The sequence below is a fragment of the Acinonyx jubatus genome, chromosome B3, assembly GCF_027475565.1.
Source record: "Acinonyx jubatus isolate Ajub_Pintada_27869175 chromosome B3, VMU_Ajub_asm_v1.0, whole genome shotgun sequence".
NCBI classification, from domain to species: domain Eukaryota; kingdom Metazoa; phylum Chordata; class Mammalia; order Carnivora; family Felidae; genus Acinonyx; species Acinonyx jubatus.
In genome coordinates, this window is record NC_069386.1 from 41,117,987 (window position 1) to 41,145,952 (window position 27,966).

The following is a 27,966-nucleotide window of genomic DNA, read 5'->3' on the forward strand; positions in this document are numbered from 1 at the left end:
TTTAGAAAATGTCCTACAATGTGCATTTTATTCCATACCATTATACAATGTTTACATATAGTTATAACTCTTAAGAAAATGATTTTTCTTTACCAATTGTACGTAGTGCCTAAATCTTTCACTTGAACATGGAGAAATGGAGAGTGGAAGTCCACATCGAATGCTATCCTACAAGTTGTAATGAGCCGCAGGTGTGCCAATGAGAAGGCCCTAGAAGTCTTAAAAGAGCAGCGTGCCTTACAAACCCTTGGCGTTAGTGAATTCAGGCATACCGGATCCGCAGTCTCATCTCATAATAAAACTCAAGACAAAATAAATTAGTGTCGGACAGGATTCTAAATTGTACAATATTGAACGAAAGACCACAGTGGGACCTTTTGTTTAAAGTAGCACCAATCCACACCTGATTGCGTTTTCAACATTAACCTTCCTGTTGATACATCGTTGGCACTTTGAGTGGAAATCTTTCTGCTTTAGTGAGGATTCCTAGACTGGCTGAGTATACTGTGTTGCAAAACTCTCTACTAAGTGTGGCAACGTCAACCCGGGAAATGGCACATTTAAGTCATTACGGCCCTGCCATGGGCTCGCCTTGTCTGTGTGTATGTGTGTGTTTTCCCCACCCCCTGACCTAGCTGGTATCTTGTGGATGTTTCTGTGACAGTGTAAAAGTAAATAAAAATGCGTTTAAGGGGTTTCATGGTAAGCGTGGTGTTTCAAAACAACAACAAAACGACATGAAAGAGTGTGGTCGCAGCTAAGGAGGGTTCACATGTTGTTTAACTCCAGTAAAGTCTGATCCAGCATCTGGTGCATACTAAGGTTTTCTTCTTTGGCATGAGCCACTTTCTCTGTGATGGGATTAGAAAATTAAGTCATGAATAGTTGCACTTTGGACACAGAGGCGGTTTGTACATTTAGGCAGGCAAACATCAGTCACAAACAAAGATGAGATGATTAGGACAAGGCATGCTTGTAAGATACTGCTCATTTCCAGACAAGGACCTACAAAGGGAGAAGACATCTCTGACCGAAAGGGACTAGAGGCACAGCAGGTTCTCACAGAGCAGTCAGGGGAACCTCCACCAACAGGCCACTCTGAACAGAGCATGGGTGGGGCTTGGTGAAGGTCCCCCGGCCATATGCCACGGGGACAGCGACGGTGCTTGCAGCACTCAAGTTACTTATGGCAGACATTTCTGAGTTACAGGCAGTTAAAGATCTGGGAGCTGTGTTTAACACAGAAGACAGAGATGATATAAGTAGATATTCTGACAACTTTTAAAATGATTTATTTCTGTTGCTCATTAAAAAAAAATATCCAAGTTTCATGCACACTTCAGTAGGACATTCTCTTACTATTCTTATATTTATTATTAGCATGACATTCTCACCAGATTCCAACAACACCATTAGACGGAATAAAAGCATACCTTTTAGACAATCAGGGACTTCTGACATGAGCTCCTGTTTTCAAAAGCTATTTTGCCCAAGCATAGGTACATTTAATCAAACGCTATACCAGATATTAAGAAGTTAGGAATATGAATATGTAATAGCAATATATATATTATATATTGCATCATATATAATATGTATACGTATATAGTTACACACTCCTTGGCTTTGGCTTTCTAACTTAGGCAGAACTCATACTCTGTGGGAAACAGAAAACAATTTTTGGTCCCCATTCTGTATCAGTTCAAACAAGAACTGCGATTGCTGAATTGATTGTTATAAATATTTGATCCATATACATACACATAACTTTACCATAAAAGCAGTTTTGGGTCTAAAGAGAACTTAATTATTCCAGATTATAAGAGGAAGAAAGACGCAGATGAAGCCAGCCTTTCTGCTAACTCCCTCCATGTACGATTCTGCAGAGAGCAAGTGCTGTCGGCCCTATTAGTTGAAGGCATGGCAATCCTGGACTTCCTGCCCATGGGCTCCATTCCTAGAATTCAGCCCAAGTTCTTTCCCACTTAAGTTTAATCCTCATTCAGGGCCAGCTTTAGTTGGTTAGTTAGGCGGCGGTTTTGCTCAAGTTGCTGGTAGAGTTGATCTGTACAGGTCAGCAAGCAGGTTAGCAGAAGAGAAGAGGCAGAAGGAAGACAGGTTAGCCAGACGTGGTGAAAGAGTTAACAGAGATCCCTCAGGTCACCTGCCGAGCAGCTCACCCTTACGCGGTGGTGGTCGTCTGTCCCGTGCTCAGGAAGGATGGGTGGGAAAGGCCTGATAGACTCAGAACGAGCCAGGATTTCTCTCTTGGTGGCCAGGGAGGGAAAGGGAGTGACAGGGGCAAGAAAGAGAGAGGGGGAATGTTCCTCTTGCAACTTACTAAAACCCCTAGGTGAACGGAGCTGAATGCAGTTCCTGGCAACAGCCTGAGGAGCCAAGGCAGGGGGTCATGGTGGAGATCTTACAGTGAAACTTGAACCCGCCCATTTTGCCCACCTCTTTCTGGAACCCCTTTCACTTGTGCTCCAGGGACTGGCTCTCCTTTCAGGCAGAACCAGGAGGGCGGCCCCCCCCCCCCCGCCCCCCCCCCCCCCCGCTGCCTGTGCACTCAGCTCTTAAAATGCAGAACTAAGCTCCCTGCCGGTCCCCCAATCACCACCATACAGGGTGCACTCTGACCTCTCGTTGTTTTGACACAGGGTGCTACACTACTCAAACAGCACAACAACAAACCCGTGTCTCCACGCACAAGTGACGTAAAATTCATTTGCCGACTTCTTGAAGAGAATGGTGTTCGTGTGTGGCGCGAGATGGAGGCGTACAGCACGGACAAGACCTCAAACATCCACCAGGCCACCGGCACAGCATCAGTTTTACACACTGGCGTCTAATCTGCTCATGCGCTAGGGAGGCCAACTACAGGTGTCAGTCTGTATCTGATGGCCCAGGGGATGCCCCCAAAATGACAAGAACCTGGCATTTACCATGAAAAGTTGGAGGAGATACGACTGGTTCGAATGACAGTGACAACCTGGACCCAGAAATTCTACCGACCGATCTCGAAAAGCTGACAATCCTAACCCCAGGGAGAATGAACCCATCCAGCCTCTGGGAGTGTCGGGAAATTAATCAGTTCTTATGTCAGCTTTCTCTGAGAAGTGACAGAAGATGGGGAAGATGCTAGGTTGCACTATGCTTTCTAGCTTAGAGTGTCTGCTACTTTGTCCTCTTTGCTCATCCTCATTTTCTGGATATTCAAAACCCCGGTCAAATGTCACCTCCTCCAGGTAGCTCCAAACATACACCATCTAGGAGTTTGGGCTCTCTTCACTCCTCTACCTTCCAGCAAAATGGCCAGCTCATCGAGGGCAAAGAACATTTTGGGCTCAGCTCTTCACCACCTCTCCGCTGCCTTCCACAGTGTCCTGCAAAGGACACATGCTTGGGGGTTGCAAATTTAAACCCCACTGGCAATATTACTGCTAATGCAGGGGGGCAATCGCCACGGGCAGGCAGGTTTGGCCAAGCTGGAATAAAAGAACTTTGGAGAAACCCTAGAGAATCCAGAAGGTCAATGTAAATTCAGCTTAAATGACAGCTGTCCCTCCACATCCCCCTCTGGGCCTGCTCCACTTCAGCTGTCATGGAGCTGCCATGCCTGGGTAGACTGGGGGCAGGAACCAGAAGTGGTTTTACATTCGCAAGTATTTTCTGCTCCTGTCCTACCTCCCAGATGTCTGGAGCCTCTAGTGCCCAGACTCAGGAATGCTTTCTGTTTGGTCCAACCAGGTTCTTGAAGCGGCTGCAGCTATGGCCTGACTCTTTGAACTAGAAACCTGGACGCCGGCAATTTCTTGACAGAATCAAGGTGCTATTTCTCCTTTCGTGCACCCCTACCTCCTGGGGCTACTCCAGATTTGCCTTCCCAATGCATCATTTTCCCGTTTCTCCTTGTAGAATGTGCTTACACAAAGTATGAAAGTCTCTGCAAAGTTTCCCCCCCACCCCCAAAACAGATGTGCCTCCAGAATTAACTACACATCTGCTCAGCAGAACTTGGAGACCTGTCATTTTGTCTATAGCAGGGAGTAGGGGCACTCAGAGAAGGGCCCCCTTCTATTACTAGGAAGTTAAAAAAATATATGACAGGAATCACGGTCAAAAGCAGACCCAAGGAGCTTTAGGGGGAAAAATCCACGAAATTATAGGCGGCTTTTTTACACTCTCAAGGGAGAGACACTGACTTCCAGATTCCAAATTTTAAAAAGTCTACTACACCAGTATTAAAATGTTTTAATTTATGGCCCTCTTAAAGAGTATTTTTTCTCTACTCTGATGTCTTTGTGGAGCAATTGACAATGTTTTCAGTTTGTCTACATTTGAGTATAGGGGTATATGTCAACACTCTCAGGCTAACAAAAACAGATCAAGATCACTCACGTTTAAAACACAGGAGAAATAGAGCCAGACTGCTGAGCTGCAGAAATGTTGGGAATTAAGAAACAAAAATCCACATCATTTTAAAGTTCTAATTTTGCAATTTCTTTTAAAATCACTTAACCATTGGCACGCCTGGGTGGCTCAGTTGGTTGGGCCACCAACTTCAGCTAAGGTCATGATCTCTCAGATTTTGAGTTTGAGCCACGTGTTGGCTTTGTGCTGACAGCTCAGGGCCTGGAGCCTGCTTCAGGTTCTGTCTCTCCCCCTCTCTCTACGCCTCCCCTGCTCACGCTCTTTATCTGTCTGAGCATTTTTTAAAAGTCCAGTGAGGAACTAGTGCTTTACCAACTTTTAACATTCATGTTCAGAATGAAAAAAAAAAAAAAGGGTAGCAGCCAAAACTAAGCCTCCTATTTATTATTTATAATAAATAAACGTTAAAAAAAAACTTTAATCACTTAACCATTGTTTTTAAAGTAAAAATAGCGAAGCCTAAATAAAATATAACTGTATTCTGGGGCACCTGGGTGGCTCAGTCAGTTAAGCGTCTCTTGATTTCAGCGCAGGTTATGATCTCACCGTTCGTGAGTCCCAGCCCTGCGCTGGGCTCTGTGCTAACAGCATGGAGCCTGCTTGGGATATTCTCTCTCTCTCTCTGTCTCTCCCCATTCCCCACTCACACTCTCTCAAAATAAATAAACTTAAAAAAAAAAAAAACAACTGTATTCTGAACAATTTCCACTAACTACACTGGCAAAAAAAGAACCAACCCTAATGGTTATACTTTAATAACAACTACAAATGAAAAAAAAAAAACTGCTATTATCACAAAGATTATGTATGCACTACTCCTCCTAAAGAATACAAGAGGTCCTTACGGGCACAAAAATGAATCTTGACTTAAATGTAACCATATGTAGAAAACTTAAGATGTCATCTCGTGATCTAAATGAAGGTGGCTAAGTAATGAATATACTTTTTAAAATCTTTAACTGTTCTTTGTGCTGTAAAGGAGGATCAACAATAATCTCAATAACATCGGCTCCAAGCTCCAGTATGTGAAGTCCCAGCAGTGTGGGACGGCTGTGGAGCCTTCGGCAGAGCCTTGTGTTAGTTAGCTGCAGCCCCACGAACAGGGCCAACTCAGCACTGACACATCTAACTACACCTCTGGCAGAGGAAGGCACGGCTCAAGGCACACCTGCCACTCCAACAAGCAATGTCCCCCGGCGGGTTCTCAGTGAGGACTACACACCAGCACCACCACCATCTCAACAAAACAAAACACCCCACTCTTTAATCTTTGGAAACCAAAACTCTGAGAGGGACCCATGCTTGAGCATTTTTTAAAAGCCCAGGGAGGAACTAGTGCTTTACCAACTTTTAACATTCATGCTCAGAATGAAAAAAAAAAAAGGGTAGCAGCCAAAACTAAGCCTCCTATGTGTGAAGCAGATTTGTAGCTTTATTTACCATTTAGTTTTGTTGAAACTGAAATGTCAATAAATAAGAAGTAAAAAGAATAGCAAACAGAAATAGCTTACACAGTGTTTATTTTACACTGAAATGAGGAGCTTCTGTACAATGGAAAGCAGTGTGCCTGGCTCTCAGGCAGGATGCTAAAAGAATGAGCCAGGTCAGATGGAGAACAGACAAACCGCAGAGCTCAGAGAGGTGGGACAGCCAGCTTGATGAAGGGGTCTCAGGAGAAGTGAAGCAAAGAAACTTATCTGCATGAGGAGAAAAGGTGGGAGAAAAAGAAAAAAAGTGGCACAATGGAAAAAAGGAAAAGCAAACTAACAGATGAGAGCAGCGCTTGAAACCCAGGCAGGAAGCAGACATGCAAAACCCACTGCCAGCCGCACCTGCAGGAGGATGTCCCTCCTCGCCCACCCGTGTCTGGACCCAAGGCCAGCACAGGCCCCTCTGGGTGACGGTCCATCGTCAAGAAGGCCCATGAGTAGAATTCAAAAACAGGTTTTAAGCTAACTCACCTTTCAGAATATTTGAGCATTCTTGATGCCACAAATTTTCCCTATAGAATCACCACATTTTAGCACCAGAAAAGACCTCGAGACAGATGTGCTGATTCACCCCCGCATTTACAAACGAAGGAAGAGAGGATGGAATTCTCTCTGCTTTCCACGGTGACAGTCACGTCTCTAATGGTGATGTGGAAATTCTATAGCCTGTAAGGCAGCAGGCACATGCCACACTCTTTACGCCACCATGTTCGTACACGGGTGGGTCTGAAATTTCCAGCTTATGTGGAATTCAGCGCTATATTATTAGAATGAAGAGAACGCTCTGTGGAACACTCCAAGTTAGAATTTAGAGAGGCAGAAGAAGTGTAACGCTTAGGTTGGGTTAGCAATACGTGGATTAGTTGTGTATGATCGAAGTTCGCATGTGAACAAGGTATCTACTCTCTCACTGCCTCACACAGTTAAAGGTGAGCCATTAACTGCTTAACTCATACTGTGTAATCGGTGTCTTGTATCCCAGTTCTTTGACACCAGCTGTGGTGTTCACTGTGAATATTTCAATGCCTTTTATTTAAACACAGAGAATTAAAGCCTCGGTTATTCAGCAGATGAACCATTTCTCTCCAGAATTCTTACAGGTGAGGAAGAGATCATCTCTCAACCATTCCCTAGGCTGTACTGGATCAATCTCCTCTCAGATCCTCAGTAACCAGACACTTGAGGGTTCCTTAAGTGTACATTTCTTTTACCAAAAATGATCCTATTGTATTTAATCGAATCTCGGGAAACCGATCTTTGATATTTCCGGGGAAGCTCCTGCACCACTGCGTAGCCTTCTAGTTTTACTTGAGCCTAGTTTAATTTCCTAAAAGGGTAGTGCTCAAGCCATTCGTATTTCAGTTCACTGCTTGGTGGGGACAATCTAGCTCAGAGATCATGAAATAAACACATTCTGATGGGAAAATGATGTGTATAGACTGACTTAATCTACTCGGCTCTTCTATTAGTAGAATGTGAGCAGACAATAACTATCCTAGATTATGCAGAGAGAGCAAACAGAAAGGTGTGAAGATGGAGATTCTGGAGGTACAGAAGGCAGCAGTGGTGAGTTTATCATATTAGCGTGAGGGCACGGATGTGAGCAGGCAGGGTGGATCAACATTTACATGGAAGTCATATCGTTGAGAGCGTGGTCCAGCTCCTCGCTGATGGCTTTGTACTTCAGTTTCTGAGCGTACAGCTCGTCTATGACCAGGAAGTGGAAGGCAGAGGTGCAAGGGCATGGAGAGTGATCAAGAGATGGAGGGTGAGCGAGGGTGGCATGGACACCATCCCCACACAGCAGCAAGAAAAGGGCAATGCATGAAGGAAGTGATGCCGCAGCAGGTGGCCAATGCAGGAGGCGTGCGTTTTGTTTTTAAATGAATTGAAACAAAAACAAAAAGAACAAAACCCATTAGAAAATAAAACAAGAAAGACTCAATACGAAAAATCATAACAAACAGGATTGGTTTCTCAGTAAACCATGTTATACCCTGAATACAACCACAGAAGACCGTCTCCTGGGTAGGTAATAGAATAGCTTTCCTTTCTATAGCTATATTTTAATTCCACTGGAGTGGTCAGCCATCTGCAACTCTCAACAGTGGAAAAAATTCCCAAGGGCAGTGTTTTGGAAGAACAATTTGTGACTCTGTAATCCTTATCTGGCTCCGCCTTCAAGCCACTGACTTCCTGACCAAACCAGACCACTGGGATGTCGGTTTCTTAGTGTCCTATGAGCTACTCCTTTGGTCTTTTCACTAAGCTACCCTGTTACTGGCCCACGAGGTTTGAAAAGCGAGGACAGCCACACCTTTATGGTGGGGCTCTTGCCAAGTCTGCAATTTAGTTTTTGTAGTGATGAAGGTTTCACACTTTGCTGCACTTTGGCAGACTATTTTACAACCACCTGTCATTCTCTCTTCTCCACTAGCCTGGATGCTTTTGCCAGCCCCTTCTGCCTTTCTTGTATATTCTATGCATTCTCCTTTCTTTCCTTTTCATAGCTGACCTTGCACGAGCCTCAGAGTTCAACATTTAGGATTTCCGTGAGACAAAGGCAGGTGTTACTAAAACAAAAACCTAAATATCTTAGGAGAGAAAGGCTTGAACATAATCTCAAAAAACAATGTCCTATTACCCCCACCCCCCCTTTCAGAATATAGAGCATTTACCAAGATATTAAGGACTTAAAACCACAAGAACCCAACTGTTACATTGAATTCACACTTGGAAGACGAGTTGTGTCTAAAAACGAATCCATGCCACTCTGACAATTAGGAGGTATCAATAAGCAGAGAATACACTAAGTCATTCTCACCTAACAACAACAAATAAACCTGCCCCACTTCTGCACAGTGTGAAGGAAAGCTGGATGGCATCTGCCCTTACAAAGAGACGTGCCTCATCTGGTGGCTAACAGTCATCTGGAGAGCAGAGGACTCAGGTCCAAGAGTTTAAGAGCCACAGAATGGAAACCCCAAAGGACAGGCAGGAAGAATGTGCAAGAGCAAAGAAGTATATCCAGGAGGATGCACTTGGATTGGCGAAGTGTTCCGCCAGGTCAGTTTTCAACCATAAGGACTAAATTAAAAACAAAACTTAAGATCTTACCTTCTAAGTCATCAATGCTTTTCTCCAATTTAGTTACTGACCTCTCCGCAAACTCAGCCCGAGTCTCAGCCTGTAATGATTCCATTTATTTTAGTCAAAATCGGGAGGTTTTACATTTCTGGGAGCTACAAATACAGGGAAAACTAGAGAATCAAAATCAAGCATAGCACCCATAAAACGGGTCTGAACACTTCAGTCAGTCACTAGCACAGCGCACTAACTCCAACACCACCTTTGAATATTCCTGACTTGGATCACCATACTTTTGAAATGAAGAAGCCCTGACCAGCTTTATACAAATGGACTCATTTAAAATCCAGTTGGCTTCATCTAAAACACTCATAGTATTACCTCCTTCAGCTTGTCAGAAAGGACCTTGATCTCTTCCTCGTATTTGTCTTCCTTCTGCGAGTACTGTAATTAGAAAGAGCATTCCAGATGTCAGGCTACAGCTCACTCTATACTCAGGTCTTCTAATACAAAGAAAGCGCCAGCCCAGCCAACAGATGTTGAGGATCCCTTAGGAGGTAACGGAGCCTCTGGTATCAAATGGCACACTACAATACATTCTCTGTTTTCTTGCCTATTGTTTTACATGGGATAAGAACAAGATAACTTAGCCATGTGGCACTTGGTTTAAATTGAATTGTTATAGACGAGTCACATACTCAACATAAAAGATGTTCTCTATTAAAAATGAGAATCTGTTATCCAATAACCATCAGGAAATCACCTCAAAATCATGCCATTTGCTAAACAATATGCTTTCGTCAGCAGGGCCTCAGAAGAGAAAAAGGATGGGTCTTTCAAGCAGCTCTTAAAAGATGCTTCTCCCCCACACCATGCTCCTGGCCTACCTTCTCAGCCTGAGCCTCCAGTGACTTCAAGTTGTTCGTCACAGTTTTCAATTCTTCTTCAAGCTCGGCACATTTGCTAATGTTTTCGATCAGAGGCAGAAAGGGTGGGAGACAAGCCCAAGGAAGGAGGAGAGAAAAAGGAGAGGGATGGGAAAAAATGAAAACCGAGTCCCAGAGAACAAAGGGCTGCCTTAAAGTAGCCAAATCATCAGGTATTAAGGAACTCAATTGTGCTGAGGACACTGCCTCCTTAAACTTGCACCAGCAGAAAGGCAGGGTGACAAAAATCCAGTAATTTTGGAGTATGATAATTTGGCTTCTTTTTGGCTGCACCAAAGAGCATTTTGAAGGAAAAACAAAGGAGTTTAAAGGACCCAAAGAAAGCACTTAAAGCAAGACAGAAGACAGCAGAGGGTGTCGTTATACCGAACGAACCAGTAGACACTGGAAGCTGAAAGGCGTCTGGGTTGCAGTTAAACCTAAAACCATACATGAGCCATCAGTACCTTATCCTCTGCAGCCATTAATGCTTTCAAGGTCTGATCCATTATTCTTAATTGTTCTTCCAGCTGTCGAACTTGGCTGTTAGTGGACACAGGAAATGCACAAGGCCATTCTCAAAATCAGTGTGCAGGTAAGGCATGCAGTGATACACGCATTCATACAGACACCCCACACAAGTCCTCCGTGTTCCGTGCTCGCAGCTCATCCATGTCAGATGAGCACAGGAGGAGCCTGGAGCTGAAACAGGTCAATGTGCAGCTGCCAGAAGGTCATGCTGTTTAGTCACTGCTCTGTAGCACCCCACACACAGCAGACCGGCACCGGGCCCGCTTACCTTTCTGAGAGCTCAGCCCGCTCCTCCGCACGTTCCAGGTCACTCTCAATGATGACCAGCTTACGGGCCACCTGTAGCAGGACAAACACAACACACACACACACACACATACCATGGGGCCAGCAAGCTTTGAGTATGGGGGCAGGACACGGAGGTGGGTACTGGCCCCACCGGCCCCTAGAAGTTCTTATCGACAAATGAGATGACCCTCTTTCCCGTGGATGGTAGAGAAGCAACTCGCTACCCGGAGGGCCAGGGGAGAGCAGACCAGAGGCTTCTGCTCACAAAGACTCAGAGTCGCTCGTTTGGGGGAGGCAGTCTGATTTTAAGTCTGACTCAGGTGAAGTCCATTTAATTATAGGGCAGCCAGCCCAAGTGTGGAGGAAGGGAGAGAGAGGAAATTCACCATCTTGAAAATAGCAGAATGGTGAGACGAGATGCATCCGATGCTGTGAAGGTGGGGGCTGCCAAAAACCACTGAAAATAATCCTGAGAACTCTATCAATTTAGAGCTCTGTACCTCAACCTCCTCTTTGTGGAGGAGGTTAAAAATGACAACAGGATACCAAGAGAAGCTAACTTGAGATGAGCTGGTAAGATGACTAATGGAGTCAACTCTGTATTTAGCAGAGGAAAGAACCTGAGAGCTTCAAAGGGATCCTTTGAAGCATTTCAAAAGTAGCAGGCATAGTGTAACCTGGAAGTAATAATAGTAATAACGATGGTGGTAAATAACAATAATAGAAAAAAGGTGTGTCAATGCCATTTCAAGACAGCCGTGACACATTAAGATAAAACTAAGGCAACAGTCATGTTAGCTCTGTTATCACAGGAAGTTGTTCTCATGGAGACATGACCAGAAACTGATTCACCTGTGAACCTATCTTGATAACAGGATTCTACCACCTTGAAAAGAGAGGACACATTGAAAAGGGCCTCTTGAATCTACGCGGACTTTAGTGCATGGACTGTGTCCCTATGCTGCCTGAACTGGATCATGTTAGGTGAATCACACCAGGAAGAGCCGCCTGCACGGTGACAGTATGAGAGGTTCTTTCCACAAGTGAGGCCCAACTCTCCTCTCTCCTGGCCAAAGGTCTTTTGTCCTTGCCTGAGGGCTGCACAGCTGGGATATCACAGGGGAAGCTTTGGTCTTTCTCAGTGCTTTCTCAGCCCGGCTTCATGATAAAGACTGGGATGCCTTAGCAGGATCAAATAAGAACTGTTTTCTGGAGACAAAGGGAATCTGCTTCTCAAAACCACCCATTTCCACCAAGGAAGCAGATCGTTTCACTAAAGAACGCGAGGCTGTAAGCACTGCTTCCTGGCCCCCACCAAGGCCAATGCAGGGGAGTCTGTGAGGCTTTGGGCCCCAAGATCTGACCTCTTCATACTTGCGGTCGGCATCTTCAGCAATGTGCTTGGCCTCTTTCAGTTGGATCTCCTGAATTTCCATTTTCTCCTCATCCTTTTGGGCTCGACTTTCAATGACTTTCATGCCTCTGAAAAGGAAGACAAGCAGAAGACCCAAGGTTTAGAGGAGACCTCCGTGAACCCACACTGCGCTGCACTGGTCTGTGAGGCTTGGTGTAACTGGCAGACCAAAATAGAGCACAGGGTAGCTTTTATTTTCCAAACCATGAAGCAAGAGTTTCCAGAGCTGAAGGAAGGAAAAGACATACACTTCTCTGTTTGTTGTGAACGAAACCTCACACTTTCGATACTGGTGAAGCTATCCAGGGATCTAACGTTAAATGAAAGGTACCACGTCAGGATCCTGCTTGAAACTGGGAAGCATGGAAACAGGAAAAGCCAACATGCTTTACTTGCTATATAAATAATGAGATTTCTTCCTAGTTAGAACAAAAACAAATCTGTCTTCGCGTACTTCTTCCTACAAAGAAGGTAGCTGTTCTCACCCCATCAGTCACAAACGTAAACATTAGACCGAACCATGTGACGCTGCTGACACTTGACTATGTCAGACCTACAAAAATGACAACTTCATATGGGTCGACCTAATACTTTAGATGAAAAACTGTGAGTTTTGCCTTTAAGAGAATTCTTACATAATAGAGGTGTTGACAGAGAGATTGATGCCATCGTCCGTGCTGTCTCTGGATCTCACAGTGTTAAGTTTTCGAAAATGTAAATTGTTGTGGGATGTATTACAGTTTTATGGAATAAGTCATCTTAAAATGGGATTCATTAAAAAAATAAAAATAAAATAAAATAAAATAAAATGGGATTCGTTTACCAAAATCTAAGTAAGCAGTTCAGATGATGAAGTACTACAGTGTGTATCAGAAGACTAAAATTCTTGGCTTGTCTATAAATCCGCCGTGAGACTTTGGGCAGGCCACATCAACTTCTGAGCCCTCGTCTTCTCATTTGTAAAAAGAGGGGAGTGGGGTAAGTGATCTCTGAATTCCTTTTTTTCCCTACAAAGTCTAACATTGCCAGATTGCTTTTTACGTTTACTGGCAAGTATATTTTAGGAAGAATCAGCCACAAAACCACTGACATGTGTGCACGGTAAAAGATGATGAGTCATCTTAAGGAATTCCAAAACTCTTGGTTAGGGAAGAAACAATAAGCAGCAGTGAATAAGGAGCTGGAAACTTCAACTTAAATGCTTCTTTAATCTTCAAGGCTGAAATCACTCTTTACCCATGGTGGCAGGGTGCTCACTTCTATCGGAGTGAGTGGACAGAAACTCACTTCTATCGGAGAAGGAGAAATGGAAAGAATGACGGATTGCCTTCACCTGCCCAGGCCACAGCACCGATGCACACTCCCAGTGTTCTGAGCCACCACATTACTCTGTCATGCTTCCAAGCAGGAGAACTCTCCAGTTCAGTCTTTCTTGGAACGCTTCTGTGCAATATGAATACATTAACTTGAGCAGTTGAACAACTTCTAGAATACACGGAGTTGTGCTGGGCTATATGGCCATGGTATTCCTTTACTACCACAAAACTGAATCTTGGAGTAATAATCAGGTGGAGCCAGGTTACAGGGAGTGGGTTCTGAATACACGAGTATCCGACTATATTTACATGTGCACCAGTATCTTACCAACATTACTAAGTCCAAAACAATTTACTTTTGAAGATAATATTTCTGTTTTATCTGTGCTTCCTCTTCCACCAATTTGCTGGGTTACTTGACAACTGATAGTCCATGGTTCATTTATCTGGGCCCAGTCTCCTTGGCTTATTTTAAATAAAGTTTATCTTTTGGAAATGTCTAACTGCTCTGCAGTCAGCAAGAATGAAAGAACCAATAGTCATCCCTAGAATTTCTCATTTAAAGGTCCATCTCCCTCTCTGGACGATGAGCTCTATGAAGGCAGGAATAGGAGCTCTTTCTTCTTTGTAACCTTGGGATTTCAAACAGTGCTTTGTACACAGGGGCTCCACTAACGTTAAAGGAACAAACCTAGTAAAGTTATACCTGGGATCAACTGAGGAGACGATCCCACCAAGGCACTGTAAAATTGTGAAGCCCCAAAGATCAGAGAAGCCCTCCTGTTCCACCCGGAGGAGAGGCCTGTGCAGAAAGGTGGACTGGGAGAGGCACCCTCACCTCTCACTCTCATCTGCTGCCTTCTCGGCCTCCTCCAGCTTCTGCAAAGCTGTTGCCAGTCGCTCCTGGGCACGATCCAACTCTTCCTCAACCAGCTGGATGCGTCTGTTCAGAGAAGCTACATCGGCTTCAGCCTAGGCAGAGACAGTGAAAGGCATTTCAGACTGGGAGAGAAAGTGAGGGCACTGCCTACAGGAAGTGGCTGAGTCAGAAACACCGATTTCTGACAGGAAGCCTGGCCGTGTGGTGAGCTACCTCTAAGTGCATTACACACCCTGGTCAAGTCCAGAGTTCTCGAAGACACTGCTACATTGATTTATATAGTGAACGTCCACACTCGCGTGTGTTAAGTCCACACGCACCATTCTCAGTGGAGAGAGGGACCGTTACCAAGTGCTCTCTCACTTGGTTCCTTTCTTCCACAGAACTCCACAGTGGGTCCCCATGACTGCTAAAGGGGCGCTTCATTACGGCCACCTCACTCACGGGGGCTCAAGCACTGGGCAGAGACAAGACCCACCCAGGCTCCGCCACATAGGACAAGAGCAGTCCAGCCGGAAACCAGACTCAGGAGTCTGCATTCTCCTTCCTCCTGGCTACTTTCTCAAAGGAGTCTTAAAAGGAACTAAAGTATTTAAAAAGTCAGCCGTTCTAAAATATATGCCATACAGACACAACCGCCCCTCCCCCACTCCCGTTTCAGTAACCCCTTTAGGAGAACTCGGTCATATGCTGGAACAGGGCCAAGACAAATTTCCCAAGTGTTCTTGAGATAAGCTTACTGGCATTTCTTGCAAGGTTGTTACAAGAAAAGTTTCAAACTCCTTAGGAGAAAGCAGTACAGATACTATTTTTATTTAGTATCTGTATCTAAATTAGAGATGTTACTTTTTGGGGATGCAATGATTAGCTGCTATCATAAGCACTTTTTACTGTGAGCCTCAGAACACTTGCAAGTCTATGATGATCCGTTACATACACTTGCATTGGTGTTTGTTTCAATATTATGCCTGGAAGTCAAAGAGAGAACTTACTAATCAGGTACCATTTCCTCATCTGCAGCCACTGTGAATGTGTGCTTATCATGGGGTGAGAGAGAAGGTTTTCAGGACACCACTTTAGAGTTTTCTAAAAATTACCATACATACTTAAGGCGTGCCAGTTCTATCCATATTTCTGTGTGCTTTACTCAGTTGGAAGCTTCCTACATGTAAGGAATCATAGTTCTCTGCACAGAAAGAATATGGGCTCAGTAAATGTCTACTGAATAAAATAAGACCGACATAATTTAAACAAAAGCAACTTTCTTAGCTCATGGACTCCTGATGTACACAGTCTGAAAGGCACATGTAGTGAGAGGCTGTGATTATGGCCTTGAATGAAATGAATACGAGAACGTTCAGCTCTTTGCTCCTCTGGATTTGTAAAATTTTAAACGCCAAGTTTTGTCTGGGGAAGAGAAGTTATTAGGGCATCTCCAACCACGGTGAAGGACTCTTTATAAAAAATTCAAATACACTTTTATCTCGACAAAAATTAACTATGTAGTAGTAACAGGCTGACGGAGACAGGGAATAGGAGAAATGGGAAATGACTCTGAGGAGGACAATTTGCATCCACATAGGCCCACAAAGTAAATCCTTAGGGGTGCACAGCTAGTAATGGGTTCTGCTAAGTCTGACCGGCCAATGAGTATGTTTTTTTTCTAGAGGAGGAGAGAGGGTAATAGGGACAATGCATTTCTTACATGAAAGGAACTGTCGTTCTAGCCCTATTTCTTAAAAATTGGAAGGAACTATATACATTAAGGTCAGGTCAGCTTTGTTCACTTTTTTTGTATTTTCCATTTCTAACACAATTCTATTCCTTTTATGAATGGGGCATGGTGGTGGGGGGTTGTCAGGAAACAAGCAACTCCGAAAGCTGAAAACAAAAACGAAGAGCAAAAACAAAAATACCTTAGTAGAATGTCTAGGTCATACACTTGAAAGTATTCCTCACCTTTCGTTATTATTTTGAATATGAAGGCAAGTATCTTCATTACAGGTGCTATGGCCAGAGAAATGTCAACACGATTTTCAAAATGTTTTACACTCTAAGGTTCTGCTCTGTGTTTCACCTGGGCCCCAACCCTGAGGACTTTGTACTCACAGAAAGAACAGGGTTTATGCTCTGAGGAAAGGACCTTCCGGGTGGCAGGGCAGTCTAGGTCCCCAGCTTGTCATGTGGCCAGGGCATGGAGAGTAAGGAGACCATGCCCCCATGCTCATTCCTGCCTCTGTACACAAGATCTCCCTGCCTAAGCGGCCCCCGTCAATCTGTAGCTTCCTTTTTATTGCCCCTCACTCTAACCACTCCTTCCTTTAGCTCTGGACCATGATATGTAAACGTCACTAACTCTTTCCTAGGAGCGTGTCGTAGAACCTTCGACTTCTTGGCACTATATACGGCCTCATACAGGGCCCCCAAGCAACAACTGGGAACGGAGGTCCATTCTAGGAGCCAGGACCGTGCACACAGCAGACCTGTGGCTGGTTCACAAAATGGGGTCTCAACTGTTTATCTGGAAGAGTCTCTAGGCATCATCCAGCAGTTCCCACAACTGGCTGTCAGAATCCCCTAGAAGAGGCGTATTAATAATGCAAACTTCCAGGCCCCATCTCCAGAAATTCTGATTCAGGAGGTCAGAGGGGAGGGCAGACATCTGCAACATAAATACGCAACCTGTTCCATCCCTCCACCTTCCCGGCCCCACCATCCAAAGAAGCTGGCAAATCCTGTGGGAACCACTCTTCCAGCTCTCCTTTCAAAAGAAAGGAGAGAGGGAGCTTTGACCCACAGTGCTGACCCTGCTCGGGCCTACAGACATCAGTGGGAGACAAGACTAAAACCCCAGTTGCCTGGGTCCTCGTGTGTGGGCTCGGCCACTTCTCATGGCCTCCAGGGATCTCACAGCAGCCCTGGAATTGGTGGTTCTTACCTCTTACTTCTCTCTTCCTATGTTAGAGTGGCAAGTCCCCTACAGCCTCTCTCAACACAACTCCCCATGTGACAGAGAGGCTTTGATGACAGGCCTAGGAGAACAATTACTGTACTGCATAGCATCCACTAAACAAGCCCTCTCTGTCCCTTCAGAGATAAGGTATGGTATTCCACTGAAAACTTCACCAAGTAGCACTCATGAGTGACACCTCACAGGTAGACACAGAGTATCTGCCCTCAAGCTGGGAAGCCAACACCCGCTGTCCCTGAGCTTTCACAGCAGCACGGGCAAAGGTGCTTGTAGGCTACAGCTGGGACCTGGGAGCAGTGTCTGGGGTACGTCTATCTGCACGTAAGCTTTCCCTGGGAAAAACCTGGACTCCCACTGGCTTCTCAGGCCGTTCCACACTGGGATGGCCGCAATTTTGTTTCAGTCCCTGCAACTCAAGTTTAAGTCCATAAATTAATTAAGGAAACTTCTTACTCTTATTTTTACTTGTGTGTATATGAGAGAGAGAGAGAGAGAGAGAGGGAGGGAGAGGGAGACAGAGAGAGAGAGAATATGAATGATTGAATGAATATATGTGTGTGTTTTGGATTACGCTCTGTTCAAAAGGCCTCTAGCTCTTACCTTCACTAGCCTTTTATTTCTGGTATGTGTTTTCTAAGTTCTGAAGTTTATTTAGGTATTCTCTAAGGTTCCTTGATCACAGAACCTGGGTAGTCTACTTAAGATTTAACCTGCGGTTACCTCTGCCAGTACAAGTCCCCAGCCACATGAGTATCTGTTATTTAAAAAGCACATATAAACAACAAGGAGTGTGGGAAGGGTCAAGACTCCAGACGCAAATCATTTCCAGGCATGGAAATCACCCTTAGTGCGCTGGGTTGGCTTCTTCTAAAAATGTGTTGATAACTGCTGGTGGAGTCTTTCAGTTTGGGATGCTAGTTTCTTTTACTTCAAAAGTGCTATTGTGTCCCAACATGTAATGAGCTACTCAGAAGAGAGACTGCTATATTAGTAAAGGCTACCAATTATCTTCCTGCAGATCTGTTGTTAAACAGCCAGCAGGCACTTTGCAGTTGGGCCTGGCCTGTCCCTGCACCCAACCCAAAGGTACCAGCTACCTACACGGAAAACAAGGGTAGGCACACCGCTCTCCCAACCTCAACAAGGTACTATACAGAATCAAGGGTAGCAGGGCCACTTCAACATAGCAAACTATTACTCCAAATCAGATTTGACAGCAAACTTTTATGATGCCTACATTTTCATGAAATCCAGATGTTTTGGCCAATATAACTAAATATATATATATACATATATGTGTGTGTGTATGTATGTGTGTGTATATATATATATATATATATATATAGCAATGGTTTTTACTTTAAAAAAGTATTCTAGTTTAAACAGTCAAGAAAATAGTAACTAGGAGAGTAACATTATATCCTAAAAAATGATCCTCTGGAATATGTTTTCAAAGTCCTGCCTGAACCAGAGGGGAACATGGGATGACCAAAGGTCAGGCATTTTTATTTCATGCAAACTGTAGTTATACGGCGAAGGTTTCACCCAACTTGCTGTGTAAGACCAAGTGACTACAGCCAAGTTAAACTTCTGCCCTTATATGGTAAGGAAAGGGGAAAAAACCACTGATGACATTAAGGGGCACTCCCATGGATAATAGATAAACACAACCTCCTCTATCTGTGCCAAGGCCTATAATTTATGAGGCATATTTGTATAATGAGGGAGAGCGGACATGAACAGGGCATTGTAGTGCCCTTGCCTTGCCTACATATGAAGACAGAAATCATGAGTGTATATTCCAGTCATTGCCAGCCTGGGGTTGCCAATGTGAACACAAAGCGCACTCTTTTGAGTTTCCTGGTCTCAGAGCTATTTACCAACTTGAAAGTGGGAGAGGGTAGGGGATTTCTGTTAATTGGTTATTTCCCACGATTTAATAAAATTACTAGTTGAGAACCTACAGGGATACATCTTTAAGTCTCGTTGTTTGCTGGATACCACCCAGAAAGGAGGAAAGACTGGCTCCTTCTTGCTACTCTTTCCTTTGATAATAACAAAAAACACACAAAACCCTAGTGTGTCACAAGACCTAGAGTCAATCATTATATCAAGCAAAGTATCCTCATTCCAACATTTTGAAGGGCCCACACACCTTGGAAAAACAAACCAGTAGGAAATAAGGGATAACCAAGTTTTCCAAGGTAGTGCTAGCCTAAGAGGGCCAATTAACTACAGTACGTCTGAACTTTTCAGAATCAGAATTTAGGGCCAACTCTCCAGTCAAGTATTTCTTGCAGCGGCTCATGATTTTGTCACTAAACCTGTATCCTTGTAGCTAAGAGAAACTGACTGCTAGTTTAACTCACAGCTATGTCTGACAACTACCAAGAGACCACCTTAAATTAACTCCCTCTAAATTACAGTTGCAGAAGTTAGGAACAACTCTCAATCTGCAATGGTCTCTTCTGACTCAGTCCTCAAACTGCTATCTTTAAAGGTTCTGGGGTGCCTGGGTGGCTCAGTCAATTAGGCACCCGACTCTTAATTTCAGCTCAGGTCATGATCTCATGGTTGTGAGATCGAGTTCTTGTGTCACCAGACTCTGCCCCGGGCGTGGAGTCTGCTTAAGATTCTTTCTTTCTCTTTCTCTCCCTCCCTCTCAAAAAAAAAAAAAAAAAAAAAAAAAAAAAAAAAAAAGTTCTGTGTCCAATCAACCTGGATAGAGTGTTTTGAAAATTACTTCCAAAAAATTCAAACTATTTAAACCACTTTAAACACAAAGCTTTGAAAAGAATGAAAGCATCATCTTTAGCCAGCAGGCCCAGGAAGACTACCGTTAGAAAAATGATGTACAAAAGAGAAGACATGTATAAAAGTAACAATATGCCCTTCATAAAATTAATCTTCTGTGTCTAACATCAAACACTAGGACAGGAGTCTATAGAAGGCTCTCCTGCAGAGGACTACATGTTCCCTTTCTGAGGAGGGTGAGGGGAGTTCTATCTACTCACTTCAACCAAACATTTCCTCCAGTCTGCCCACATCCTCTCTCCATCAAATTCCCAAAAGACAAAAAAAATATCGGTTAAAGCATTTATATGCAGTGCTTTGACATGTAGTGAAAAGAGTAGGCCATTTTCAAGACCCTTTGAATAGGTGGTGAACTGAAGGCAAAGGAGCAAAGAACAAAGCCAAGTGCTGTGCAGTTTTAATACCAGCTGACATTTAGCACTTACTCTGTTGTGTCAAACACTGCTGTAGTTTCTTTACACATACTAACTCCTTTGGCCACCTCAACAGGTAGGCATTATTATTATCCACATTTTAGAGTTAGGGATCTGAAAGAACGAGAAGTTATTCTGCCCAGCATCTCACAGGGAGTAAGTAGCAGAAGCCAGAATTCAGATCCTGGCAGTCTGGGTCCAGAGTTCTCATTCTTATCCATCATGTTCTATTAGTTCTAATGGTTCAAGGACAGCTGTTAGCCAGGCAGAGAGAGAACTGGAATCATTTTATTGCCCTGTCAAATTCAGACACATCAATGGGATCTTTGCTGACTTGTTCTCAAGAAAACTGTCTTTCTTATTAATTTCCTGATTCCTGTCTGTATTTTCCGCCAAATTTCCTCTAGTTAGGCCTTCCTCCTAAGAGGACCCATTTGTTTCTATGTATTTTATGCAAAACAGGTATTGAAGTTTCTGCAGCCAGCCATATTGCCATTACAAACACCTAACCGGTAGGATTTACTCAACTCAGAAGAATGGGTCCGTATTAAGCACAGCTGGACACCATATTATGCTTGTCATAAAACTCCCAAGGTGTTTGAGTATCCTGATTTAAAACACACACTCAAAAATCAACAAATAGCAAATGCCTGAGCTACCTCTGAAATCCTGTTCCTGTATGTTGGATACATTTGCCTTAGGAGAAAGGAAGGAAACCAGGTATTACATTCAACATGGGGGAGGGGGAAGCCGGCAAGAGAATACACCCAATGATCGTTGACATGTAGCCAACTCTTCTCAATACTCGGTAACAAAGGAATATCTGTATAAGACCACTAGGGAGGAGAGATGGTTAATACAAAGGGAAAGGTAAGCGGGTCTCATACTATGCATGTCATATGTATGTCAGAGCCCGGCGCTGTCAATGTCTCAACCACCACAAAGAAAACCAATGGTCAACGGGGATGGTGGAGTTTAGCATCCCCCGGCCCTAAAGTCTGGCAGTGCCCCAGACTTTCCCTGTCAGCGCCCCTTTCCAAAGGAACGGATTTCCAAAAGGATTTCCCTCTTCCCTCCCCACCCTTCGAGTAAATAATGCCAGCAGCGCAAAGTGCACATCCCGAGGGACCCGAGACACCCGGGCCGAACGCAAATAACCCCAAAATAGAGCCCTTTCTGGGAAAGCGCTGCTTCCAGAACCTTCTCAACACCACTCCTGCTTCCCCTCGGGGCTTTTACTTTAAACCAGCGAAGATGGAAAGGAAGGGCTGAAAGGAACAGGCAGGGCCCCTCCCTAGAGTCCGACGCCAGCTGCCCCAGGTGCGCCAGGTGCGCCCCTGGAGGCGTGGGGGCAGGGGTAGGTGGGCTCTGGAGGGCCCTGCACCGCTCTGTGGGCCCAACTGGGGCGGAGGCGCCTCTGGGTGGGGGTGGGTGGGCAATGGGTGGGTCCCTTACGGTCTCCCTCAGCTTCCTCTCGTAGTCCAGCTCGCGTTGCAGGCTGCCCGCGCGCTCCTCCGCGGCGTCCGCCTGCTCCTGCAGGCTTCGGATTTTCCTCCGCACCGCCTCCAGCGAGCTGCTCCCGGCCATCGCGCGGGGCGGCGGCAGGCTGGCCGGCGGACTGCGGTGAGAGACCGGCTGCTGCGCTCCAGCCGCCGCTGCCGCAGCCGCACTCCTGAGCGCCCGGCCGCCCCGCCCAGGCCGCGCCGCGCAACGGCGGCGCCCCCAGCGGCCCAGGACCAGCCCGGAAGTGGCGGTCTCCCGGGCGGCGCAGGCGAACCGCAGGCGGGTGCGCGAGCGCCGGGGGCGGGCACAGAGGGCGGGGCGCGCGCCGCGGACCCCGGGAATATGCAACCCGCGTGAGACACTGCGCATGCTCGCGGCACCGGGGCTGTCGGAGGTGGTGGACTCGCTTTGGGACACCTGGAGAGATGGGCCCGGCCGGGAGGGAGGCCAGCGCGCCAGGGATTTTACTGCGATTCCTAGCGCCCCTCCTTGGCTCCGTGGTGACCCCGGGTAACGGACCTGGTTGCTAAGGGCGGTGGTGCCGCCTACTGGCGGCGGGAGTTCGCACTCGGGAGTTCAGAATTCCCAAGCCCAAGAGAGAAGCTGAGTGGAGGAGTTTGGGCCCTGAGTGTGTCCCCAGGACCTTTCCTCGTTATAAAGAACTACATCACACAAGATCCTAATCACAACAACTTTCCTCTTTCACTAAACTCACGAAGTGAAAACCACTAACATATTGCATTAACCTTGATTAAACCTAACATATTGATTAAACCTTTCTAAATGCAGCGTTCCTAGGTAGGTTAGAATCCGGCTCCTAGAATCTCTCCTGGATGTTGGCTTTGGCCAAGTAACTTGACTCTTCTGGGCTTCATCTATAAAAGTGGAATGAATAGCAGTACTTCCCTCATGGGGCTGTGGAGGATTATGAAATAAAACAAAGTGCCTAGCACAACACATTGTACATACTTAACTCAAATGATAGCTTTAGTGAATAAATATGCAGGCACTGCCTTAAGAGTCAGGTGGGGGTCCATCACGGGCTGTGTTCTCAGGGCCACGAACCTCTTTGGGGCTCACTTCCCTTTCCATAAAAACAATCATCTCACGGGTCCCTTATAACTTACAAGCTTCTCTGGTTTTAGATCAGCCTCAGAGATCTTCTGGAATCTGACCAATTCTGGGCTGGACTGAGATGCCTTTAAAAGGCACAGCCATGAAGGCTATAGAACACTATGAGAGCCTTTGGCTACAGCTGGATGAAAACCCAATCTCTGGGAACCGTCCTCTGCCAATTCTCCCATTTGGGCTGCGTTTTTAAATGCCTTCCAAATCTCATGGCTTTCTTCCTCACCTTTCTCACAGGAGGCCCTTCAAGTCAATTCCTGATGTATTTAAGTGTGGGAATAATGAAGAACAAAAACATACTTGACAACCTCGTCCTCCTTCTCCAAAGCCCTAACAGGGAACCTCCTTTGCTTTCCTGATTCATTTTCTATGGACTTTGTCACAGTCTCCGCTGAGACTCTCACAAACCTCAGCATGTGCCCTCACGCCCTGTAGGTGGAGCCTCTCGCTTTGTTTCCACACAGTTCATCTGGTCATGCGGGAGGTTACAACTCCTCCCCCAGAGGAGTCCAGACAGTGGGCTCCAACTTTGAAGGTGGAGGAAGGGGGCGCCAGGGAAACTACTGGACACTTGCAAGTGCTCTAAAGCAGCCAACTAATGACTTAATGTCCTGCTTTTCAAATACCTGGGAAAGACAGTTTTAGGTGAGTTCATGTTAATGCTGATGTCATTATACAAGAGTTTAGGACAGTTCTCAACCTTGGGTGCACATTTAAAAAATACTAATGCATGGGTTCCACTCCCAGAGATTCTGATTTAATTGGCCTGGGGTGCAGTCTGGATTTGGGCTTTTAAAACCTCCCTAGGAGATTCTGTTTACATAAGGTTGAGAATCACTGATTTAGGAAGCAAAGACCTGCAAGGAATAAAGACTCACATGCTGCAAATATCAGATACATCACAATATTGGCGAAGGGGTTGGGGGCCAGAGAAAAAATGGAGCCCTTGATCCCATTCAGCCTCATTTAGGTGGAACACCAAAAGTTTCAAAAGAAAAGCATCAGGATGCTTGCTACCTTGTGAATTACAATCTTTTAAGCTAGGAAGACACTTCTTTTGGAATAAAATTTGTAAAGTATTGGTAAATATGTAGGAAAAGTTTTTAAGTAGTAGGAAAATGTAAAAATGTTTTTAAATTGGTGAGTAATGACAGTGAAATGTCCTAATTCCAAATGTAATATGATTCTACCTCAGGAAGCTGACCTCCTATCTCCCGCTTTCTTTAGTGATATCGGTCTCTTCCTCCTTAACTCTTGATTATTTTCGTTAGGAAATCACTTTAAATATAGCATTTCTTTGCAAATGTTCTTCTTCAACATCCCTACACATTCCAAACAATCTACAATATCTTAAAAGTTCAATGATCAATCTACTATTAAAAAAAAAAAGTACCATATTAGGGACAGTTTTCCAGTAGGAAACCAAAACACAGTTTCAAAAAGCTCCCTCCCTTGCTAACCCCGCCTCCACCAAGGTGGCTTTAAATATCCTCATCCACTTCTGCCCCACTTCATTCCAAAGCTCCCTTAAACAAGACTTTTCAATAAAGACATGATAGCACTACATAGTTACAATAATTATGATCTTTTTTTTTCCCTTTAAGAATTGTAGTCGCTTCTTTCTCCTTCAGTCTTACTAGGCTATTTTCAAATTCTCTGCATTCTTTTCCTTATAAGGAATATCTCTCCTTGATCTATCAGCGGCTCTTTTGAAAAAGCTAAATAAACGTCCTGCTGGAGAATTTGGGGGAGACAGACATCCTCCATGTAGTCTTACACGAAGCAGACATATGATCTACATTATACAAAGCAGACACAGAGTTACATGTGTTTTTTGGCTCTTTTTCTAAAGCCAGGTAGTTTGTAGCTTTAATGTTTTAGCTAAGTCAGTGCTTCTGTGAACCCCGTTTCCAGTAATCTTGATGTTCATTGAAAAAAGAATTTTTTTTTTTTTGGTCGATTCTAAATGTGCTATGTCTGGATTTCCCATTTGCAAAGCATGCTTGGAGATTACATTTTAAGCCTTTCACACCACAAAAAGCCATTACTGGTTTCAAGGCCCAAGACCCTCCAGCAATTTGCATTTTACTCTCATACAAAAAATTCTGCCATTGTGCTTGGTAGTTCAACTTCTGGGCACAGCTTTCCCCGGTGCTCATACATTCTTGGAATTGTTACTAACTTCGCAAGGAATTCTTTCCTAATAGGGCCTCTAGCCTTAATGAGCTTCTACAATGGAATCCAACAGTGTGAAAAGAAGTCGTTCCTTTGGAAATCTAATGCTTGGCTTGACTTATGGAGCAGAAGAGACAAGCTCTTCAGCTAAAAAGATTCCAAAGGGCAATGGACAAAGTGCTGGTAGAGTTTTTGCAGTGTGTGCATCACCCCTGAAACTATGTGGTGGTTGTCAGAAGGCTGACAGGTGGGGGTGGGGCAAGCAGGAGGGGCAGGGGGCAGTTAGCTCACTATACCATATAAAGCACTGAGCTATATATAACTCCCAGGGTACTTTCAGGATCTAGTGCTGTCAGACTGCAGACCCAAGCAAGTATCATCTTCCCAGGCAGATCTTAAGGGCTGGATTAAGGCTTCCCTAGTGAGCAAGGAGGCCTCAAGTGTCTCTGCACCCCAACATCAAGCTCGGCCTTCTAAGTAAAAGTAGCACCATGTCATTCCTTCAATTTAGAGACCAGGCCCTCTGTACCCTGACTAGACTCACCATTGAAAACCAGGCATTCCCACCCACCAGAGGCTGCAAAGGAAAGAAAGTAAACTAGGCATTCTGTTTGCACAAACCTTGGTGATGACACCGCAGAGGTTTTCTGCCACCAGGGAGGCAAGGTTCACCTCCAGCATCCAATTTCAGCCACTCCACTCCCAGCTTCTCACCCACCCACCTCCACCCCCAGGAGTGGGGGAAAGAAGGAGAAAAAGAGAGAGGAGTGGATGAAGTATAAATGAACGTGTGCAATAGAAGTCTGAGGCAGCATCCAGTGCTCTGGGCCATGTCAGGGCTGTGTGCGGGTGTCCAGCAGGAAGAGGTGACCCTCCTCCATTGCCCCTTGGCCATTGTGGTGACCTCAGAGTGGCCACTGGGCAGGAGTTGAGGGAGATACTGTGTGCGTGCACTTACGTCAGTGGCCTTTTTCTCCGCCAGCTCCAACTTCTCCTGGGCATCTTTGAGAGCCTCGGAGTATTTGTCCAGTTCATCTTCGGTGCCCTTGAGTTTCTTTTGCAGCGACACCAGCTCATCTTCCAGCTGGGAGTTGGCCGTGAGGGACGGGGAGGGGTGGGGGTGGGGTGCAGCAGGCAGCGTGATCCCGCGGGGGAGGGGTGTGGGTGCACAGAACCAGAAGGACAGGGACAGCAGAGAGAGAGAGGGAAAGACAGGGAGGGAGAGAGAAAGAGAGAGACAGAGTTAGCCATTCGTGCGCCGTGCTGCGCCGCGCGCCCCGGGTACCTTGGCGGCGGCCTCATCCGCGGCCAGGAGGCTGTCCTCGGCCTTGTGCAGCTCCTCCAGCACCCGGTCCCGCTCGTCCTCCGACGCCCGCAGCAGCTTCTCCTTCGCCGCGATGTCGTCCTCCAGCTGGGGGGCAGCGGCGGGCGGGCGCGGGCGGCCGGCACGGACCGGGTGTTAGACACACACAACACACGAGCGCCTGGTTGGCTGCGGCCCCTCGGCTTGGGGCGCTGCCGACTCGGGGTTCAAGGGTCTCTAAGTAACCTCTTCTCTCCTGAATATGGAACCGCACTGTGGCCCACCCTGCACCCCCACCTCCCGCGGGACGAGAATCCTGCCGAGGTCCCAGCGCGCTCAAGTCCACCACTGGGGGTGCAGAAAAACGCCCCAGTCTCCCTGGCTTTCGGGCCGTACTCTCCATTCTGTTCCATCTTTGTTCTTAGGAAAAAACTTCATGACTCGACCCCCCCCCCCCCGCCCCCACCTCCACCTCCCTGCCCCTTCCCCCCGCTCAGGCTCTACCCCAGTTGAAGGTTTTATTCTTTCCAGTCAAAAGTCCAGAAGAACTTCTAACACTTTCTGGACTCGATTCACCCTAACCTACTCGCCCCCCCACTCCGGTCCAACATTGATCCCCGATCCTGAGAGTCAAGTGTCTCTAGGGGTTGAGAAGACCTCGCGGGCTCTGGGAAGCCGAGGAGGGAAATAAACGTCCCCGGACTAGACCAAAAAGTTAGCGTAAGCCTGAGTCTTGCTCTTCCCCTCCCCCTTCTCAGCTGCGCGTCCCCAGCCTCCCAGGAGTGGCGGGGTGGGGAGTGGCGCCCCTTGTCCTCGGGGTGAGCGGCCGGGAAGGGGTGCCAGGCGCTCAGGGCCCGGGGGCGCCGTGAAGGGCGGGGGGAGCGCAGGGCCGGGGAGGCGCAGACCTGCTTGCTCCTGTCCTCCGCCGCCTTCTTATCGGCCTCCGCCTGCTCCGCTCGATCCAAGGCGTTCTCCTTGTCGAGCTTCAGCATCTGCATCTTCTTCTTGATGGCGTCCATGGTGGCGGCGGCGAGGGGCCCTGGGGCTGCGGCGGGAGCGGAGAGGCGAGTGCGCGGTGGGGCGGCCGAGCCGAAGTGCGAGCGCGGAGCCGCCTGCTGCTCCCAGATATGTACTTTCCCAAGGGGGCGACCGCATTCCTCGAGACAGCCAATACTTTTTTGGAAAAGCTTTTTTCTCCTGCCCCCTTTCCCCCTCTCCTCCCTCCGCCCCCTGCCCCCGCCCCGCTCCTTCCCGCGGGGGCCGCGCGCCCATTCGCTGCCGCCTGCCGGCCTC

General features: G+C 46.2%; 1 protein-coding gene across 28 annotated transcripts; it reads right to left on the reverse strand.

Moving 5' to 3' along the window:
- On the reverse strand, window positions 1-27,829 carry TPM1 (tropomyosin 1). 28 transcript variants are annotated; one of them, XM_027067434.2, is made up of 10 exons: window positions 27,579-27,812; window positions 26,656-26,781; window positions 26,329-26,454; window positions 14,325-14,458; window positions 12,121-12,238; window positions 10,737-10,807; window positions 9,899-9,974; window positions 9,393-9,455; window positions 9,042-9,111; window positions 1-851 (listed from the first exon to the last, which is right to left on the reverse strand). In XM_027067434.2, the coding sequence occupies exons 1-10, from the start codon at window positions 27,690-27,692 to the stop codon at window positions 769-771; spliced, it is 981 nt and encodes a 326-aa protein (XP_026923235.1). In that variant the 5' UTR covers window positions 27,693-27,812; the 3' UTR covers window positions 1-768. The 28 variants fall into 28 exon arrangements, with proteins under 28 accessions (XP_026923235.1, XP_026923232.1, XP_026923229.1 ...); XM_053223926.1 differs by lacking the exons at window positions 1-851; window positions 9,899-9,974; window positions 26,656-26,781 and adding exons at window positions 5,940-6,131; window positions 7,553-7,631; window positions 10,405-10,480 and having other exon boundaries at window positions 27,579-27,807; XM_027067424.2 differs by lacking the exons at window positions 1-851; window positions 26,656-26,781 and adding exons at window positions 5,940-6,131; window positions 7,553-7,631 and having other exon boundaries at window positions 27,579-27,796.
- Between the last annotated feature and the right edge of the window lie 137 nt (window positions 27,830-27,966).

What these genes read in the sequence shown, in the direction of transcription:
- TPM1 (XM_027067434.2), bottom strand. Translation starts at nt 27,692, where the DNA reads ATGGACGCCATCAAGAAGAAGATGCAGATGCTGAAGCTCGACAAGGAG. An exon ending in CGGAGGACAGGAGCAAGCAG is followed by an intron (nt 26,782 to 27,578) that starts GTCTGCGCCTCC and finishes GCTGCCCCCCAG; the next exon opens with CTGGAGGACGACATCGCGGC. An exon ending in TGGAGGCTCAGGCTGAGAAG is followed by an intron (nt 9,456 to 9,898) that starts GTAGGCCAGGAG and finishes TTCTAATTACAG; the next exon opens with TACTCGCAGAAGGAAGACAA.